The following is a 19,427-nucleotide window of genomic DNA, read 5'->3' as shown; positions in this document are numbered from 1 at the left end:
AAACTGGAGAAGATGAAATAAACAGGAAATTACAGCCGCACAAAAGAGACTGATGATAACATCTGCATCAGTAAATTAAACTCCAAGCTAAATTATCATTTACAATCAATCAAGCAAGAAGCTGTACAATTTTAACACAGATTCTGAATGCGGCTCAGATTTAAATGCTCAATTACATTTTCCAGGTCAGTGATTTATTATAAAGATAAGAAATTTACTGTAACACAAAATTACCTTAAACCAGAGGGGGAGAAGGCTAGAAAGGAGGAGTCCAATGCTAATCCCATTGTAGAGCAGGTTTGGCCATCTGCTACTGTCCCACTTCATTCTTGGAGGGTTACTGCAGTACATACACATGCACAGAATACCTAGAAAGCTGGGAAACTAAGGGTGGGCACTGCTAGCCCAGACAGAGACAGAAAGAGCCCAGAGTACATTACTCACAATTGTACTCGGAAAGCAATGATTTGTAAATACATATCTAATCTGGGAAAAGTTCTTGTTAATCATCCTTAAACAGCAAAGACTTAATCATTACTTGTATATACAATTAAAATGATTATAAAATGTATATACAATTAAATTGATGTGAATTTTTTTTTTTTTTTTTTTTTTTTTTTTGCTTTTTGGGTCACACCCGGCAATGCACAGGGGTTACTCCTGGCTCTGCACTCAGGAATTACTCCTGGCGGTGCTCAGGGGACCATATGGGATGCTGGGAATCGAACCCAGGTCAGCCACGTGCAAGGCAAACGCCCTACCCGCTGTGCTATTGCTCCAGCCCCCTTTTTTTTTTGTTTTTTTGTTGGAAAAAAATTTTTAAAAAAAGATGCCAAAGAACTGTATCACTATATCGCTGTCATCCCGTTGCTCGTCAATTTGCTCAAGTGGGCACCAGTAACATCTCCACTGTGAGACTTGTTACTGTTTTTGGCATATCAATACACCATGGGTAGCTTGCCAGGCTCTGCTGTGCAGGCAGGATACTCTCAGTGGCTTGCCGGGCTCTCCAAGAGGGACAGAAGAATCTAACTGGTCGGCCGCATGCAAGGCAAATGCCCTAAAGTAGAGCAACCATATCCCTAAACCTTATGAAGCATGTGAACCAAGAAGCAAAGTAGGAGGCTGGAGATACAGTACAGCGAGTAAGGCACTTTGCTTGCACAAGGCAATCTGGGTTTATTTTATTTTTATTTGGGGGCCACATCCAATGGTACTCAGGGCTTACTATGGGCTCTGCGCTCAGGGATCACTCTTGGCAGGGCTTGAAGAACCATATGGGGTGACGAGGATTGAACCCAGGTCGTCCAGTTCAAGGCAAATGTCCTACCTAGTTTACTACTGCTTCAGCCCCAGTCAACCTCAATTTAAACCCCCAGACCACATTGATAGGAGTTAACCCACAAGCATTAACAGGAATGACTCCTGAGTGCAGAACCAGAAGTAAGTCCTAAGCACCACTGGCATGGTCCAAACCTGAGGGCCTGGGGAAGCAAACTAGGTGAAGTACTATGCAGAATTAAGGGATCTCCAGGAAGATCTAAAGTCCTGCCTGATAGATTAATACATTCTAATATTTCACTGTAAATAAATTTGTAAAGCTTTTGACAGAAAGTCTTCAGGAAAAAGTTGCATTCTGTTTCCTAAACAATTAACAGGGCAATAAGTGTGTGTGTGTGTGAGTGTGTGTATGTACATATTTTAGTTCTTATTATATAAGAACTAGAAATAATTTCCCACAGACCAGGAAATACGAATGTTTATAACAAACAAAAGGCATTCACAGAGCTCTACTAGAAATTTTTATAAATGCATATTACAAATATTCAAAGAGGGCCAGAGTGATAGTACAGCAAGTAGGGCGGTTTGCCTTGCACACACCCCTCCTAGGTTCAATTCCCAGCATCCCATATGGTCCACCAAACACTGCCAGGAGTAATTTCTGAATGCAGAGGTAGGAGTAACCCCTGAGCATCTGGATGTGACCCAAAAAGAAAAAAAAAATCAAAGAATAGCGGGGGGATTCCAGAGTTGGGACACTCGGGACAGGAGCACTACTCCATGTGCTCATTCTCGACTCTCAGCTTGGAGATTTCCTTCCCCACCTACCCCACAAACTTACATCCATGTTTCTGAACTTAGCTCCAAGACTTCCTCAGACTCCTTTTACATGGTCAAATACAAAACTCTAAAACATCTTGCTTTGTGCTCTACTGTACACCTTTTAGAGCAAAACTTCTTTAACTCACATGACTCTGAGACTTGGGAAGATAAGGAAAATTGGGACGATTACAGGAACAGAATATTTGACTGTGCCGTTAAAAATATACTCAGTGAGGGGGAGGGAGGATAAATAATATGCCAAAGCATGAGAAAGATAAAAGTATTCATAATACTAGAAAATCCCTAGGCGGTGATGGTGGGGGGAGCAGGAAAGGCTAGCGCTCGTGCTCTGCATGCAAGTCTCAGGCTCAGTCCCCAGCACCATGAGGTCCTCCAAGGCATCACTGGGAGTGACCACCAAGCACTGTCCCAGCAGAGCCCATGAGCACTGCAATATGGCCCCAATTTTTTAAAATATAATTTAAAAAGTCATAACTATACTGAATATATCATGTGGTTACTAACTTTATTACATGATTCATAATCCAGGTATCAGAAGAAGGACTTACACAGACTAATCTCTCACATTTGGGGGCCTGGGGAGCCACACCCAGCAGTGCTCAGGGCTTACTCCTGGCTCTGTGCTCAGGGAGCAATCCTGGCAGTGCTCAAGGAACCATTTGTGGTGTCAAAGATAGAACTGGGGTCAGTCACATATATGGCAAATACCTTACCTCCTGTGTTATCTGTCCAATTTCAATTTACTCAGATTTTAAAGAGAGGCTTATTAGGGGTCCAGATGATAAACAGAGAGAAACATAAATTTACAAAACTTAAGCTGGGATTATTCTTAATCTTAAAAGTCTACAGACAAGAGCTTTAAGGAGCTTTTAATAATTATTTCTGATAAACATCTCAATCTGATAGAGGTTTCTTACAACATATCATAAAAGTATGCTTAGGTGGGGGCAGGAGGGCCATTCAACATTTTGACACTAACATGAAAGTATACAAATACATTCATAAATGGGTTAGAAGGATAAGACTAAAGGAGATAGACTAAAAATACCAAGTTTCAAAGACCAGAACTAGAAGAATTTAACAAACCTAAAGCAAGGTTTAGTAAAAGTAAACTCAATTAACATCTAATATCCACAGTATTTAAGACTTCTTAGGTTCCAAAGTGCACCTTTATACATTAGATCACTTGACCAAAAAGGGGAAAAAATCCATTAATCACCTGTTATAGCCTGTCTACAAATGAAGAAACTGAAGCTTAGTGAAATTCAGTAAATTGTCCAATACCTAACTTCACTTAGGACCAAGACTAAAATATTCCTAATATTTTTATCAGCTCTTCTGCTGTTAAGATACAAAATTCTGGAGGCTGGAGTGATAGCACAGCGGGTAGGGCGTTTGCCTTGCACGTGGCCGACCCGGGTTCAAATCCCAGCATCCCATATGGTCCCCTGAGCACCGCCAGGAGTGATTCCTGAGTGCAGAGCCAGGAGTAGCCCCTGTGCATCGCCAGGTGTGACCCAAAAACAAAAACAAAAAAAAAAGATACAAAATTCTAACTGTACACATTCGGAAGGGAGATGAGCTTAAAAAAATATCAACAGAAAAAAAATTAACCAGGGCAATTAAGAACAATAGCTAGAAAACAACTATTTCAGTTAGGAAAATAAAATATGGGAATTGAGATATAGCAAAATTTTGATATCCAAAAAGCATCCTGCTCAGGATTAGATTTGTTCAATACAGCCAAGTTAATCTTAATCAGCAAATATTCTAGAAAAATTCTGGCTCAAGGAAAGATGGTCAAAACTATCCAAGTCATTCATTCATTCCTTCACTCTAATTGTACAGAAAAAAAATTCATTCAAAGAGATAGCTGGACTTCACCAAATGAGATTCTCTGTATCAGGCACTGTTTCAATATACAAATAAAGTTCAAAGGAAATGTGGTTCTAATTTTAGGATCATAAAATCAGGAGTAAGTTTAAAATATTACTTTTACTATTACTATTTACTATTGATTACATTTACCATGTGGATTGTAAATAAGTTAATCTGTGCTGAGCAACTTTATACTATGTAATATTTAGCATGCACATATATATTTATATTATGAAGTATATTAAGCACACACTCAGTAGTCACTTTACAAATAAGAGCATTAGAGAGGAGACCTAGCAAGACAGTTTAGCAGTCAGGGCACATGTACCAGCACCTGAGTCCAAACCCCAGCAATTCACAGGGTGTGAACATAGAGGCCTCTAAGCACTGTTGGGGGAGTCCCAAAGTCCTTGGGCATCACAGGACCTGAGCAGCATCCCTACCCCAGGACTGAAGCACAAGGTGGGCCCTGATTAGAAGCCCCAACCCCATAAAAAGAATGTTACCTACGTGAATTAAGAAAACTCACACATTCATTATCCCATTTCTCTAAGTTTCCTGCCTCCAGAAAAGAACTGAATTTCTGTTCTAAATATTCACTTTCCTTAAAGAAGAATAACTTGAGTGGTCAAAGCAATAGTATAGCAATGGGTAATCCCTGGCACCCATGCAGTTCTCTAAGCCCACCACAAGTGATTCCTTCCTGAACACAGAGCCAGGGGTAAGCCCAGAGCATCAAAGTATGGCCAAAAGAATGAAACACTGAAAGTTGGGAGATAAAATTATAATGCCAAAGACTGGTGGAGCGCAAGAAATAAAAGCAACATGAATTACAATTCCAGAAAAGAATGGTTTGTCCTCCATGATGGCCACTCAATACCTCTATTGAACAAAAGGGAATGCCCCGCCACAGAGGTGGGGACAGGGGGAGATAGGATGGGAATGGGGGGAGGGATACTGGGATTACTGGTGGTGGAGAATGGGCACTGGTGGAGGGGTGGGTACTCGATCATTGTGTGACTGGAATGAAAGCATGAAAGTTTATAACTGTAATTGTATCTCACGGTGATCCACTAATAATAAAAAATAAAAATTGAAAAAAAGAATGGTTTGTCCTCACAAAAAGCAAGCCAGTGAAAATTTGAGAAGGTATGGGTTCAGCAAAATTATAAATCATATTCCTTATACAATTACTATTTACATAGAGTATTTTGTATTTTACACAATTATGAAAGATCTATTTTATTATTGTGCTACAATCATAAATAAAACAATACTTCTGAGGTCTGAGGGTCTACCTGCAAAGCTATATAGGATAGAATTATGGTGACATTAAGAAGCATGGATCGGGAAATCTTGAGGTGTGGGGGACGGAACCGGCCCTCCTCTCCCCCTAGATGAGACCCCGAGCGGCCGCCCACAAATGGCTCCTCCGCTCCTGAACGACCATGACCCCAAAGGCACAAAACCAATCTCAGAATCCAGTGGCTGCTGTCAGAAATACCTCTGGACATACTTACTAAAATACCAGAATTCCAAAACTACGCAGCAGCAACATCATATGCTCTTCATTATCAGCAATAGAAAACAAATGATCTAACGATGCCTTTTTGGCAGGTCTGATTGTTGGGGGGAAATTCTAAATAATAATAGTGGGTTTTCTGTCAAAAATTGAATGTAATCCAAGTAAAGAGAGAGTAAAGTGAAAATCATCTGCCACAGAGGCAGGGTGTGGGGTGGGATGGGGGGGGGGTATACTGGGGTTCTTGGTGGTGGAACATGTGCACTGGTGAAGGGACGGGTGTTTGATCATGGTATAACTGAGACTTAAACCGGAAAGCTTTGTAACTATTTCCAAGATGATTCAAAAAACAAAACAAAACAAAAAGAGTAAGAAGAAGCACAGAGGTACTAAAACCAGATAAAACTGGGGGCAGAGAGACAATATAGAAGGTAGGGCATCTGCCTTGCATGCAGCAGACCCAGGTTTGATCCCCAGCACCCATATGGTCCTTGAGCCTAGCCAGGAGTGATCCCTGGCCAGGGAAAAGCCCTAAGCACTATTGGATGTGGTCCAAAACAAAACAAAACAAAAAAGAAGAGATAAAAACTGCATATTAAAAACATTAAAACATTTATTTTTATATTCTTTTTCATTCTTTTTGGAGCATTTTTGGACCCCATTCGACATTGCTCACGGTCTACTCCTGTTCTGTGCTCAGGGATCCCTCCTGGCTAGTCTCAAAGGACAAGGGATCAAATCTAGGCGGGTCACATATGTAAGGCAAGCATCCTTTCCACTATCTCTCAGCCCCAAAATTGTTTACTTTGAATGAATAAAAAGAATGACTGGTGGCATATATGCATAAATATTTCATGAATGAGTGCACAAATCTATTAACAGTGTAAGGATCTGAGAGAATGAAAGAATGGAGAAAAACTACTTATACTTCAAATTCTTTTGTATGTTTGAAACTGTTTAAATTTCACATTTTCAACACGAGTCAATTTCTTTTTGACCTACACTGTCATTTCTTTGTGATTTAAAAAAACATATTTAGAGGTCGGGAAGGGGTTCAAGTAGAAGAACATCTGCCTTAAATATGAGGACTCGGGTTTGATCCCTGTACCGCATAGTGCCCGAGCACCGAGTGTATGGCACTAATGTCCCTCAAAGTAATGCCAGGTGTGGGTTCCACAACATTAAAAATAAATTTTTTTATATTTGTCTGGATTTTAAGAGTGGAATATATTTATATTTCAAATATACTAGTGGCTTTTTATTATAAAAATCAAGACTAAAAGCTGTGTTTGAGGCCAAATTTTCACAAGATTGTACAATTAACAATATCATACAATTTACAATTATAAATTACGATAGGCAGAGTCTCCTGCCCCGATGCCTGGCTGTCTTCACCAAGGCCCCTGGGAGGGGCAGCAGGTTGAGTTTCCCTCCCCACCCCAAGCAGAGCACTGGCAGCTGAAGACCACCAGAACCCAGCCACAGCCATACTCAAGGCCACTCTCCACACACTCAGATGAGCCTCACACATGAAGGAACCAGCAGAAGAACGAAGGTGTGCGAGACCCAGGACTGAGATCTCCAAGCCTGTTAAGATCGGAACTAGGCCCCCTCCACCCAGATCCCCCTTTTTCCAGTAGCTAGGCAGTCACACCCACAAACTGCCCCAGCGCCTTGTAATCCTATCAATGGCCAAGATCCAGAGACTATAAAACAAAGCTCCCGGAAGCACACAGCCGTATCTGCAACCTCTCATTGTCTAGCTAGCTTCTCCTTCTCAGAGAACCTGGCAAGCTACCAAGAGTATCCTAACCACAAGGCAGAGCCTCACAAGCTCCAAGTGGCATACTAAATATGCCAAAAACAGTAACAATGATGGGTCTCATTTCCCCGGCCCTGAAACAGCCTCCAATGTGGCACCGTTGGGAAGGATGAGTAAAGAGAAGCTGCTAAAATCTGAGGGCTAAGACGAATGGAGATGTTACAGGTGCCCGCCTGAGCAAATCGATGAACAATGGGATGACAGTGATACAGTGAAATTAAAATTACAACTTATTCTACTAAAATACAACTGCTGACTCACCAAAAGCCAGCATTAAAGTTATAGCCTAGTCTACATCAAGATGACCCAAAACTTGACAGCAAACCCAAACATTAATGTATAGTAACAAAAGGGAAAAGAGAAAAAAGAAATGAACAAACCTCAAGTTATATAACATGCTTTGTAAAACAAAAATGTTTTATGATCCCCAAATTAAGAAGCAATATAGGACAATTTCCTATAATTGTGACTCAAATGTGATTTGAAAACTTACATATACACAAAAACCTGCACACTAGTATTATAGCAGCTTTATTCAAACTAATAAAAACTGGAAGCAACCAAGATGTCGGGCTACAAAACCCAAAAGGAGAAAGAGAGAGTAAAAGGGATGCACCTGCCACAGAGGTGGGTGTGGGGGCGGGGGTGGGGGAATAGAGTTGGAGTGGTGGGAGTGATACTGGAAACATTGGTGGTAGAGAATGGGCACTAGTGGAGGGATGGGTACTTAATCATAGTATGACTTAAACAAAAGCACAAAAGTTTGTAAATCTGTAACTGTATCTCATGGTGATTCACTAAAAAAAATTAAAAATTAAAATAATAAATACATTTTATATCTTGAAACTTCACCAAATTTGCTCTAGGAGTATGTCAAATATATTTTATCAAATACTTGACATAAATGATTATGACATCTATAAAAAATGGTAGTTCTGGTTAACTTATAATCTATATGCCTTTTAGATTTTTCTTGCCTGAATTGGCTGGTTAGAATCTTTACAAACTGCTGACAAAGTACTGAAATTTAAAAAAAAAAAAAAAAAAAAAAAGATGTCGGGCTACAGGCAATGACCTAAACTGTAGCATTCATCTGATTGGTGAAATAGTATTTAGTAACAACAACAACAAAAAAGCATTAGCAGATGAGAAACTGCTATAACTTTCAAATGTGTGTAATGAAGTGAAAAAAGTAAATCTGAGAAGAATCACAATATTCTAGAAATGACGCAACTAGAGAGCCAGTAAAGAGATGTGTAGCCAGGGGGCTGGAGCGATAGCACAGCGGGGAGGGCGTTTGCCTTGCACGCGGCCGACCCAGGTTCGAATCCCAGCATCCCATATGGTCCCCTGAGCACCGCCAGGAGTAATTCCTGAGTGCAGAGCCAGGAGTAACCCCTGTGCATCGCCGGGTGTGACCCAAAAAGCAAAAAAAAAAAAAAAAAAAAAAAAAGATATGTAGCCAGGAGTTCAAGGAGAGATAAACAGACGAAACACAGAAAACTTCTAGGCAGTGAAATTACTCTGCACAACACTAGCACGGAGGATCCATGTCACTATACATTTGGCAAAACTTATAAAACTTGAGAAAAAGAGAAGCCATCTAGGCAGGCGTTCCTCTTGGTAAACTCACATGATCCACTTGTTTTTGTCTTCCCAAGCTCATGTATTTACCCATTTTGTTAACTAGAATGTTTGACTCTTCCGCTCAAAACAAGCAGTGGGAAAGAAAACAAAATGAGCACCTCATTATGTAGCAAGATTAACCTGGGAGAACTGAGTGGAGTTGTTGACTTTAGTCTTAAAAGCTCCTAGGAGACCTCCTGAATTCCAGAATTGTCTCAGAATTAGGTAGGAAAGATTCTGACTATATCATTAAGTAGCAAATCTCAAATTGAGAAAAGAGCCAAAATGTCAAAAGCAAGAAATTACAGAACTTTGTCACTGGTGTAATAAGTGGTAATTATCTAACAAATGTAGCATGCGCCAGCCAGAGGTCAGACAGTGATCATCTTGGGATTCATCTGCTTTGGAGGCGGAATTGTTCTAACTACCGCTGAGAGTCACGTCAACATTCTTACATACTCTTCTCTCGCGCCTACCCTGGTGATGCGTGGCTCCTATCAGTGTGAAATGAAAGATGATCTTGTTCAATAAGAAGACAAGTGTGAAAGAGGGAGCTATGGGCTTCAAAGAGAGTCACCTGCAATGCCCAGCAGAGCAATCAGTTAAGTTCTTTCCAGCCAGCCTCCAGCAGACTGTAAGTGCTCCGGTAATGGTAGAGTTTGAGATTGAGGACCTCCCAGAAGTTCAAGGTTTCTTGTTGTGGTCCTCTCCTTACTACATGGCTGGTCCCTCCAAAGCCTTTGTGCTTACCATTATCTTCCTTTCCAGACAACTCAAGACATGAGACACCACCTCTAGTTCTGGTGGTGTCCTTTTTTTTTTTTTTTTCCTTTTTGGGTCACACCCAGCAATGCACAGGGGTTATTCCTGGTTCATGCACTCAGGAATTACTCCTGGCAGTGCTTGGGGGACCATATGGGATGCTGGGAAATGAACCTGGGTTGGCCACATGCAAGGCAAACGCCCTACCCGCTGTGCTATCACTCCAGCCCCATGATGGTGTCTTTCTTGAATGGCAAATAATTTTGTAGCTCCAGCATATTATTTATTATATGACCAAGATGAGAACTAAGAGGGCTAATCATGTCCGGGACTGGATAAACATCACATACATTAACACTCACACCTGAACGTTATACTAAAGCCTATGTGCTATCTGGTTTTCTTCTAACATCTCGGTCTACATGACCTCCAACCTGCCTCTCTGTATCACAGCTCTGAACAAGTACTGAGCTATGCCAATGCCCTAAAGTATAATAAATACCAGAGCTATGGTCTCTGAGGTCACCATCACCTTGGGCCATTTTTCATCTGTATCACCATACTGTCAAGTCTCCACCACATGTGATGCCTTCAATGCCCTATTCGTGTTGCTCATTATCTTCTACATGGTCCCCTAAAGACTCCATTTCTCCATCATTTCACCACTGCTCACCTCATGATATTCAAACTACTCCTTCCATTCAGACCTAGGAGATCTTCACACTCAAACAACTCTCCTCTATCCATCACCTGAAAATAAGGTTTCTCAGTAGTATGCTGGAGCTACAGAATTATTTGCCACTCGAGAAAGAAAAGATCTAGTAAGGAGATCTGTAGAATCAGGCCACAGAGCTAGGAAATCGAAGCCCATGCCCCCAAGACAGAGCAGCAACCATGAGCTCCATTGTCACTGTTGGGATGAGGGGCTGGGTGTGCAGGGGGGAGGCAGAAGTTTTACCAGGGCCCAGCAGCAGGAGTTCACAGCCAGCCAAGCAGCCACTAATGCCTTGGCATGTACAGGTCACAACATGCAGTGCCTCCAAACTGCAGTCTCAGCCCTCAGGAAGCACAGCAGACTCTCAACGTCTCCAAGATGAGACCTGAGCAGATGCAAAATTACAAACTCCTCCTCAAGGGGAAAATGAAATTTTTCAGCCTGCGGTCAGAGGTGGTCAAGTGAAGAAGCACCTCAACAAAAAAGTTAGTATCTAGGTCCAGGAAGAGTGAGAAGGAGAGATGGCCTGAAAGTGAACTGTTCAGCCCCTGCCAACCCACCGCCGCTCCTCCCGCATGCCTCTAATTTAGAGCTGGATAATAAATCTCTCTCCCATGGGGCCAGAGAGATAGTACAGGGAGCACAGCACTTGCCTTGCAATCAGCCAACACCACATATGGTCCTCCAGGCACTACCAGGAGTGATCTCTGAGTACAGAGTCAGGGGAAGCCCTGAGCACTGCCAGGGGTGCCCCAGAAAACACACAAAACAAAATGAATGAAAAATGAATCTCTTTCCACATAACCCCCCAAAAAAGTAAAATTATTCATTTGAGAATCTCAAGCTATCCCCAAAATGTCTCGATTTTTATTTTGTGTGGATCAAAAAAATCAAAACTACTTCCACTTTATTTACAAAAACAATGCAGAAAATACAGCATCAATGCTGATCTTGGATATTTTACTATAGGAATTCTATAATTTAAAAAAAGTAAATAGAATATAAAGGCTCTAAGCGCTAGAAATGGTAGAGACAGGGGGGTTATCCTAGAAACCATCACGTATACCAGTTTCTAATGTAATGACAATACTTCATCAATAACTGGTGGTCTTTTGGGGGCGTGGGGGGCTGGGACACACCTGGCTACAGGGCTACTTCCAAGGGCGGGTGCAGGGGGCCATGCAGTGCACGGGAATGAAGCTGGGGTTTCCATATGAAAAGCATGCGCTCTAAAGTGTGTGCTCTACTCCTTTCAACCACACTCCCGGACAACTTTTACAGACCAAAATCTGTAATATGACCAATAAGCAAGGTAGTGCAGTATGTTAAAAAGACACATATTTTGTATGTGGTATATTTATGTGATTACCACATTTTTTTCCCTTATTAAATAACTTATCAACAGACACGTAGTTGTTCCCCTATTGTAGCTAGTGCTACAATAAACTTCAAAATACATATAAAACACACACACTCACATAAAAATTACTGGCCCTTCACTACCTCATGCAAATGGCAGACTAGCCAAAGAATAATGTGTGTGTGTATGTATGTGTGTGTGTGTGTGTGTGTGTGTGTTATAATGATGCTCTACAGTGTCATAGGCTTTAAGGAACTTTATCACCTATAAAGGCCAGTCCAAGTTATTAACAGGGAGGCTGCAATAATTGGAAAAGCTACATTCTAGAGTAAAACCACTGTTTTTCAAAATTTGAAGCTACTATTTTTTAGCTAACCCTATTGTGCAAATAAACCTATCATAACATGCTTAGAGGGAATTTTTGTTCATTGTGGGTTTGCTTCAGAGGAAGCAATGAGAAAACACAAGAGATACACTCCACGGTATAAAAATGTTTTCTTAGTCAATACAAAATTATCTAAGGCATCAAAACTATTATCTTAAATTTTTTCCCCAATAAACATGACAGTTCAGAGTACATTTCATAGAAAGGAGATACATCCGATATTTCCATTTCTAAAGGTCTACCCATACACGGTTGTGTGTATAATGTGTCAGAAAGGAAAAATATTTTATATCATAGCCTGAAAATTTAGCCATTGTGATAGAGGCAGGCTGGTGAATAGGAAGGAAGTGGACACTGGTGAAGGGATCAATGTTGGAACACGTAACACCTGATATCCAATTATGAATAACTTCATAATTCACCTGGCGGTGAGGCCCAAAAACAAAATAAAATGGGGAAAGAAGGGACCTCTTTTAAAAATAAATAAATAAAAGCTTACGTAAGGAGTCTTGCAACAACATTTTCCATTAGTAATTACAAAATTATATAAATGTAAGATTGAAAACGAATTCTTGGTTGGAATCACAATATACGCCAGATGCGGTGGATGACTCGAAGCCCTGCACCTTACCTTCTTCTGGAGAACATTAACCTTCCGCTCCTTAACATCCAGCATGTCCTTCAGGTCATGTATCTCTCCGGCCTGGGTTCCCTTCTCCTCAGCCATATCCTGAATTTGTTTTGTTTTCTTATTCAGCATGGTCTCCTTCTCTTCCAAACGTAATCGAAGAGCATCAACCTAAGAATGTTGAGATTTTTAGGAGGAATTAGCTGAGAATAAATATAATTCCTTCCACAGAGCTGTGTCTCATCACTCAAATGACACTCCCTAGTAAACGTCACTAGAATTCAAGACATGTAATTATGTCTTGCATGTAATTATCCTATTTAGAAAACTGAACATTAAAACTTTGTGAGAAAAAAATTTTTTTTTTTTTTGCTTTTTGGGTCACACCCGGCGATGCACAAGGGTTACTCCTGGCTCTGCACTCAGGAATTACCCCTGGCGGTGCTCAGGGGACCATATGGGATGCTGGGAATCGAACCCGGGTCGGCCGCGTGCAAGGCAAACGCCCTACCCACTGTGCTATCACTCCAGCGCCCTTTGTGAGAAAATCTTAAGTAAAACTTTTTATATCAGTTAAATGTATGGTGGTATCAGGATAGATCTGACCAGTGGGACAGAAAGTAAAATTGTTATAAAGAGGATGTGATTTGCTACATCTCTGAAAGCAGTGTAACCCACTATCAAGCTTTCCAAACCTTCTTGCATTAGCATCACTTGGACTATTTAAACTGACTGCCAGGCCCAGCCACTAGTTTCTGATTCAGTGAGGTTTGTTCTCAAAAATGAATAGTGTAGGGCACTGGAGAGAGAGTAACCGCATGTAGGGTGCTTGACCTGGAGGCGGCCAATCTGGGTTCAATTCCAGGCACCCATGTGGTTACCAGAGCACTGCCAGAGTCATTTCTTCGTCTGTCTCTCTCTCCCCTCCCTCCCTCCCTCCTCCCTCTCTCCTCTTCCCTCTCTCTTTCTCCCCTCCCTCTCCCCTTTCCCTTCATCTTCTCCCTCTCCCTCTCTGCAGTATTCTAACAGATTATTAGAATAATAATAATCTAGTGGAACGCCTGGCCACCCACCTACGAAATGGTCAGACTTCTTTGTCAAGACCCTGAATGAACGGTTTGAGGCTCTTCATGTTCCTGGAGTGAGCAGACACCATTGGGCTGCACTAGCACGTGACAGGGACCAATGGAGACATTACTGACGCCCACTCAAGCAAATCAATGAGCAATGGGATGACAAATGATACAAGTGATACTATGGTGTTTTAGAATATGTACTGCTGAAGCGAACACACTACGGTGTTTGGGAAAATCTGACATTACAAGAAAATGAAAAACATAAGCATCACCAAGCATATCACTTTTTACATCAGGTAATCCAATCTACCTGTGATGTCATTCATGGTTCTTTTAGATTATATCATTCCACTATACACAGCTATGCACGCATATGGCAAAAGCACAGGCCTACCTTCAAACCCAGAAACTAGTCATCTAAAATGTGAATTCTTCCTGTCAATACTGTATGACATGTAAATTTGACTTGTATCCCCCTAACAAGTCCTTTAGAAATTTCCTCCCTCCCTTTCTCCCTTCTCCCTTTCCACTTTCCCCCACGCCCCCTCCTCCCTTCTTTCCTTTCTTCCTTACTTTCTTTCCTTTTTTAATGTTCCTAGGACTAGAAAAATGGCTCAAAGAGCTGGAACACATCCCACACATGGAGGTCGAGCACACACATGCCACACTACCAAGTCAAGGTCAGTGAATCCAAGAGATACTACACTAAAATTTTTCACCTTTGGTGCCTCAATTAGACCTAGGGGCCTCAGAGGTAAAAAAAAAAAAAAAAATCTAAAGCAAAACAAAACTTCACTAGATGACTATTACTGAAGAGCTCTATAATAGTGTTTTCTAAAGATAATGAACAACTTAAATTTCCTTCTGTTCCTTCATCTATTAAAATCAGAAATAATCATCCTTGTAAATGAAGACAAAAGGGCAGGAAAAAAAATCAAAATAGTCCAAGTACTGAATTCTGATTCCACTGTGAGAGAAAGAAATGAAAAATTGAAATAAAATTTGAAAAAAACCAACACTGCTAGCACAGACCAAAGACTCTTCTAAAATATGGAATTAAATGACCAGGCAGCTCAAGATGCCAAAGGAACACACTGCAGCCATGACCCTTACCCACTTGGCATTCAGGCACGGTTCAAGTCGGTCTGTGTGGCTACTAATCCTATTTGACATTATCTGACTTGGTTCCGATTAGCTGAATCCTTATGGGCCATCAGCCACGGTGAGTCAAGTGGGTGCTTATTGAATCCATTAGCGCTTCTGCATGGTTAATTAGGTCAAGTCTTACAAAGGATATATGGCAGAATGTTTTTTAATAAATTAATCACTGGAAGCACAGGCACAGCTCAAATGGGAGAGCATATGCCTTTTACGTGTGAGGGTCTGGGTTCAGTCCATGGCACCATATGACCTGAGGATTGCCAGGTGTGGCCTGATTCACAACAGCAACGAGAGGCACAAAATATCCTTTGAAAGGTGCCTGGTCAATAAAATTAAATAAATCAGTTATTATATCATTTGCATCGAGGGCCCGGAGAATAGCATAGAAGGTAGGGAGCTTTCCTGGCACATGGCTGACCCTGGTTTGATCCCTGGCATCACATACAGTCCATCAAACACACTCACTGGCATGAGTGTGTCATGAGCACAGAGCCAGGAGTAAGCTCTGAGCACCATCAGGGCCAAGCCTGCCCCTCCCCCCAAAAAAATCATTAACACCTAATTTTTACATTCCAATTTTTACTCTGTATATATTCCTCCACCCCTGTATGGCTATACCCAATCACCACAAACAAAAAATTTAAAAACAGAGAATACCTAAAACATTTTACTACAAAGCCCCCAACTACACTATTCAATTCTTATTGTAAAGGTAAACAGTCCAGACAGACAAAACTACAGATGACTCTTAACTGCCTGATTTCCTTCTCACCCAGTTCTTCTCATCCTTAAATTTCAAAAAACAGAAACCAGAAAGCTTTGAATTCTGCATCAGAAATCCTAATTCCTAATCAAGCAGGAAAACATTTCTCAACACTTCTAAGTGTCTCTCAATCTTATGTTTCCAATGTCTCACAGGACAATAACCAGGAGACCGCCTATTGCTATTTGTTTACCAAAACTACCTTAATGCACTTTTATAATAGATCCCTAACGCCATTAAATGCCCTGGAAATGTGCCGGTGCTAAGCAGCTATAAATGGTTGCATGCCTTTTGAGGGAATGTCAGATATGAGACCCACAGGAATTGACTGAAGAAGGTAAAGAATGAAAACTCTTGTTATAATATACAAACCTTTGGTGAAAGTATAGCTGGAAATTTGGCTTTTAAGTCAAAAAGGATCACATAACTGTCAAAGTCCAAATTCTAATTACTAAATGACCTTTTCTCTGCCACGTTTTCAAGTCAACACTTTCTCTTGGTCTGCTTTTGTGAGCTATAGAGAGTTTAAATGTGCTGGTCTAGAGACATATGATAAAAACAACCACAAAACCACTTGGCTGCTACTAGATTAATTGCTCTGAATTCTACACTGATTTTTTGGTTTGGAAGAAACTAAATTCATAGCATTTAATTTTGCGTGAGGTCCATATTTTGCAAACCACAAAATCATACTCAGGAAGCCCCTCAGAGACTAGCAGGACAAACAGTCATCCCCCTAACACCATTCCTGGCATGAGGAATAAGACCATGTTTATTCACATCAACTGAGCTGAAGATATAACATCCACCTAGACTGCCAAGAATAAAGGTCTGCGGCAAATAGGTTATGCCAACTTCAACAGAAACAGAAGATTTTTCTCTGCAATATTTTCTCTACCAATGGACATAAACAGAAAAACGGCTCCTTGCTATTTTGGTTTCTCACTTATCATAAAACTACTGATTATCTCAAACTATCTTAATGTTTTTGTTGTTGTTGTTGCTGTTGTCTGTTTTTACAGCAACAGATAGATCTACTTAAACACATATGAGCAGTCAGTAATTCCAAAGGAACATTGGCCTCTTTCCTGTAATTCCTACACTGGTTTTAACCAGTAGGACCCAATTCCTTTTTTTTTTTCCTTTTTGGGTCACACCTGGCGATACACAGGGGTTACTCCTGGCTCTGCACTGAGTAATTACCCTTGGCGGTGCTCAGGGGACCATCTGGGATGCTGGGATTCGAACCCGGATTGGCCACATGCAAGGCAAACGCCCTACCCACTGTGCTATTGCTCCAGTCCCCCAATTCCTTTCTAACACTTTACCTTTTCAATTTTCTTCACTAGATCTGCTGTCATTTCTCCCTTATAGAGGTTACTTTATATAACTTCCTCTAGACAAACTAACTTAATTTTAGGGTGCTAACAATCACCTATGTAATGACAGCTTACAAATCTTTATTCCTAGTCAAAACAAATTCTGAAGACCTAACGGTCTAACAAAACTGTCTACTTAAACCAAATCTTCATGGAATATTGAGAGGAAAGTAAGATTCCATTGTTTACAAAGGATCTTTAAAAGACTGGCAAATGTGAGGCCGGAGCGATAGCACAGTGGGTAGGGCGTTTGCCTTGCATGCGGCCAACCCAGGTTCGATCCCCGGCATCCCATATGGTCCCCAAGCACTGCCAGGAGTAATTCCTGAGTGCAAAGCCAGGAGTAACCCCTGATCATCGCTGGGTGTGACCCAAAAAAAGCAAAATTAATTAATTAATTAATTAAAAAATAAAAGACTGGCAAATGTGGTTAAATGCAAAATTGTTATATCTGAGGCAGCCATCATATTACACATTAGTAACATTTTGCATATTTCAAATTAAATAATTTGAACTTATTTTTAAGCTGAGGAAACCAAAACCCAATAAATCACTTGCCCGAAGCCACTAAGCATAATTTCCCCACTCCCCATACATAATTCCCACTGTTCCCATCTAGAAAGGTAGCTGAAGGAAAGACAATGAAGCATGAGCCTAGTAACACACAAAAAAAGCTTTTTTTAATCCACAGCCAGAAAATACAGGGGCTAGGAGGACTGGTCAGTGGTTAGAATCAACCACAAGTGTGTGTGTTTGGGGGTGGAGAAGGTGGCTGAGGGTAGGTAAGATAGAGAAGGGACCAGTACGACAATAGACAATAATAGCTGGAAATTATCAAATTATCACGCTGGACAAAAACTGAGTGTTAAAAGTAGGTAAAGGGAAATACATGATCACTTTTCAGTATCTGTACTGCAAAACACAAGGCTTCAGGGGAGGGGAGGGAAAGAGGGAGCAACACAGAGAGACAGAGAGGGAGGGAGGGAGGGAAAGGGAGAGAGGGGGAAAGGAAGGGAGAGAGGAAAAGCACCTGCCATAGAGGCAGGCTGGGGCGGGGGGAAAGGTGACAGGAGGGAAACTGGGACACTGGTGCTGAGAAATGTACAATGGTAGAGAGATGGGTGCGGAAACACTGTATGAGTGAAATCCGTGAATATCTTTGTAATCTCACAGTGATTCAATTTTAAAAATTTTTTAAAAACACCTTTTTTAGGGTCCAGCATATAGTAGATGGAATAAGGCGCTTGCCTTGCATGTGACAGACTTTTTTTTTTTTTAACTTTTTGACTAGATTCTGCAGAGACAGAGCAATCCTCTCTTTTCGCTTCTCTGCAAATACGAAGGATATCGGTTCAAAGCTACACTAACCTCTACCATGTTCGTGATTCCTCAAAGGGTAACAGAGTTGTAGATCTCTGGTCAGGTTTTTGTTCTGTTGTGTTGTTGCCACAACCCACAATGCTCAAGGATTAGTCCTGGCTCTGCACTCAGGGACACTCCTGGAGAGCTCAGGATGTCACATGTGGTAGCAGAAACCAGACTGGGGTGAGCCACATGCAAGGCAAGTGCCCTATCCACCGTGCTCTCTCTCTGGCACTTCTGGGGAGATTTACAAATTTTACAAATTCTCTCCTCACACATATCTTGGACATTGCTTTAAGTTCTCTACCACTGAAATACACATCCCCACTCTTTTCAATCCTTTGATGTTTCTTTTTTGTTTTTTGAGGTGGGGGAAGGTTTTGGAGCCACACCCAGCGATGCACAGGGGTTACTCCTAATGGGGCTCAGGGAACCATATGGGATGCTGGGGACTGAATCCTGGTCGACCATGTGCAAGGCAAACACTATACTATGGCTATAGCCCTGGTCCTTTGGTGCTTCTTGATGGAGGAACAAGAACACTCTGAAGCAAAGGGTCCCAAAGGGATATGTCTACTGTCCCTTTTCAAAAAAAAAAAAAAATCACTTAGCACCGCCAGGGAAATGCACCTTCATTATGCAAACAAACTGAAAGTGCTTCCACCAACCGCACACCACACCCTCCACCCCCACCCCCCCATCCAGGGGCAGTGTTCCCCTTTGCAGGCACCTCGGCTGCTCTCTCAGCAACAGGAGAGTAAAAGCAACAACACAGTTCTTCCTTTTATGATCTTTCTTCAAAAGCCTTCACCTTAAGTAAAATCACAATTGGCTTTGGAGTTTTATATTTACAGGCATTCTTCA

General features: G+C 41.3%; 1 protein-coding gene across 9 annotated transcripts in view; it reads right to left on the bottom strand.

Annotated features, from left to right (window-relative positions):
- ERC1 (ELKS/RAB6-interacting/CAST family member 1) overlaps positions 1 to 19,427 on the bottom strand; it is a 518,184-nt gene that overhangs the window by 339,275 nt on the left and 159,482 nt on the right. For all 9 annotated transcript variants that reach the window (XM_055141299.1, XM_055141303.1, XM_055141300.1 and 6 more), the window contains exon 7: positions 12,826 to 12,993. In XM_055141299.1, coding sequence (XP_054997274.1) covers positions 12,826 to 12,993 — 168 coding nt within the window. The remainder of the gene's footprint in view (positions 1 to 12,825; positions 12,994 to 19,427) is intronic.

This window comes from Sorex araneus, chromosome 6 (genome assembly GCF_027595985.1).
Source record: "Sorex araneus isolate mSorAra2 chromosome 6, mSorAra2.pri, whole genome shotgun sequence".
NCBI lineage: Eukaryota > Metazoa > Chordata > Mammalia > Eulipotyphla > Soricidae > Sorex > Sorex araneus.
Note: the sequence above shows the minus strand (reverse complement) of the source record. Positions and strands in the feature narration are given on the sequence as shown.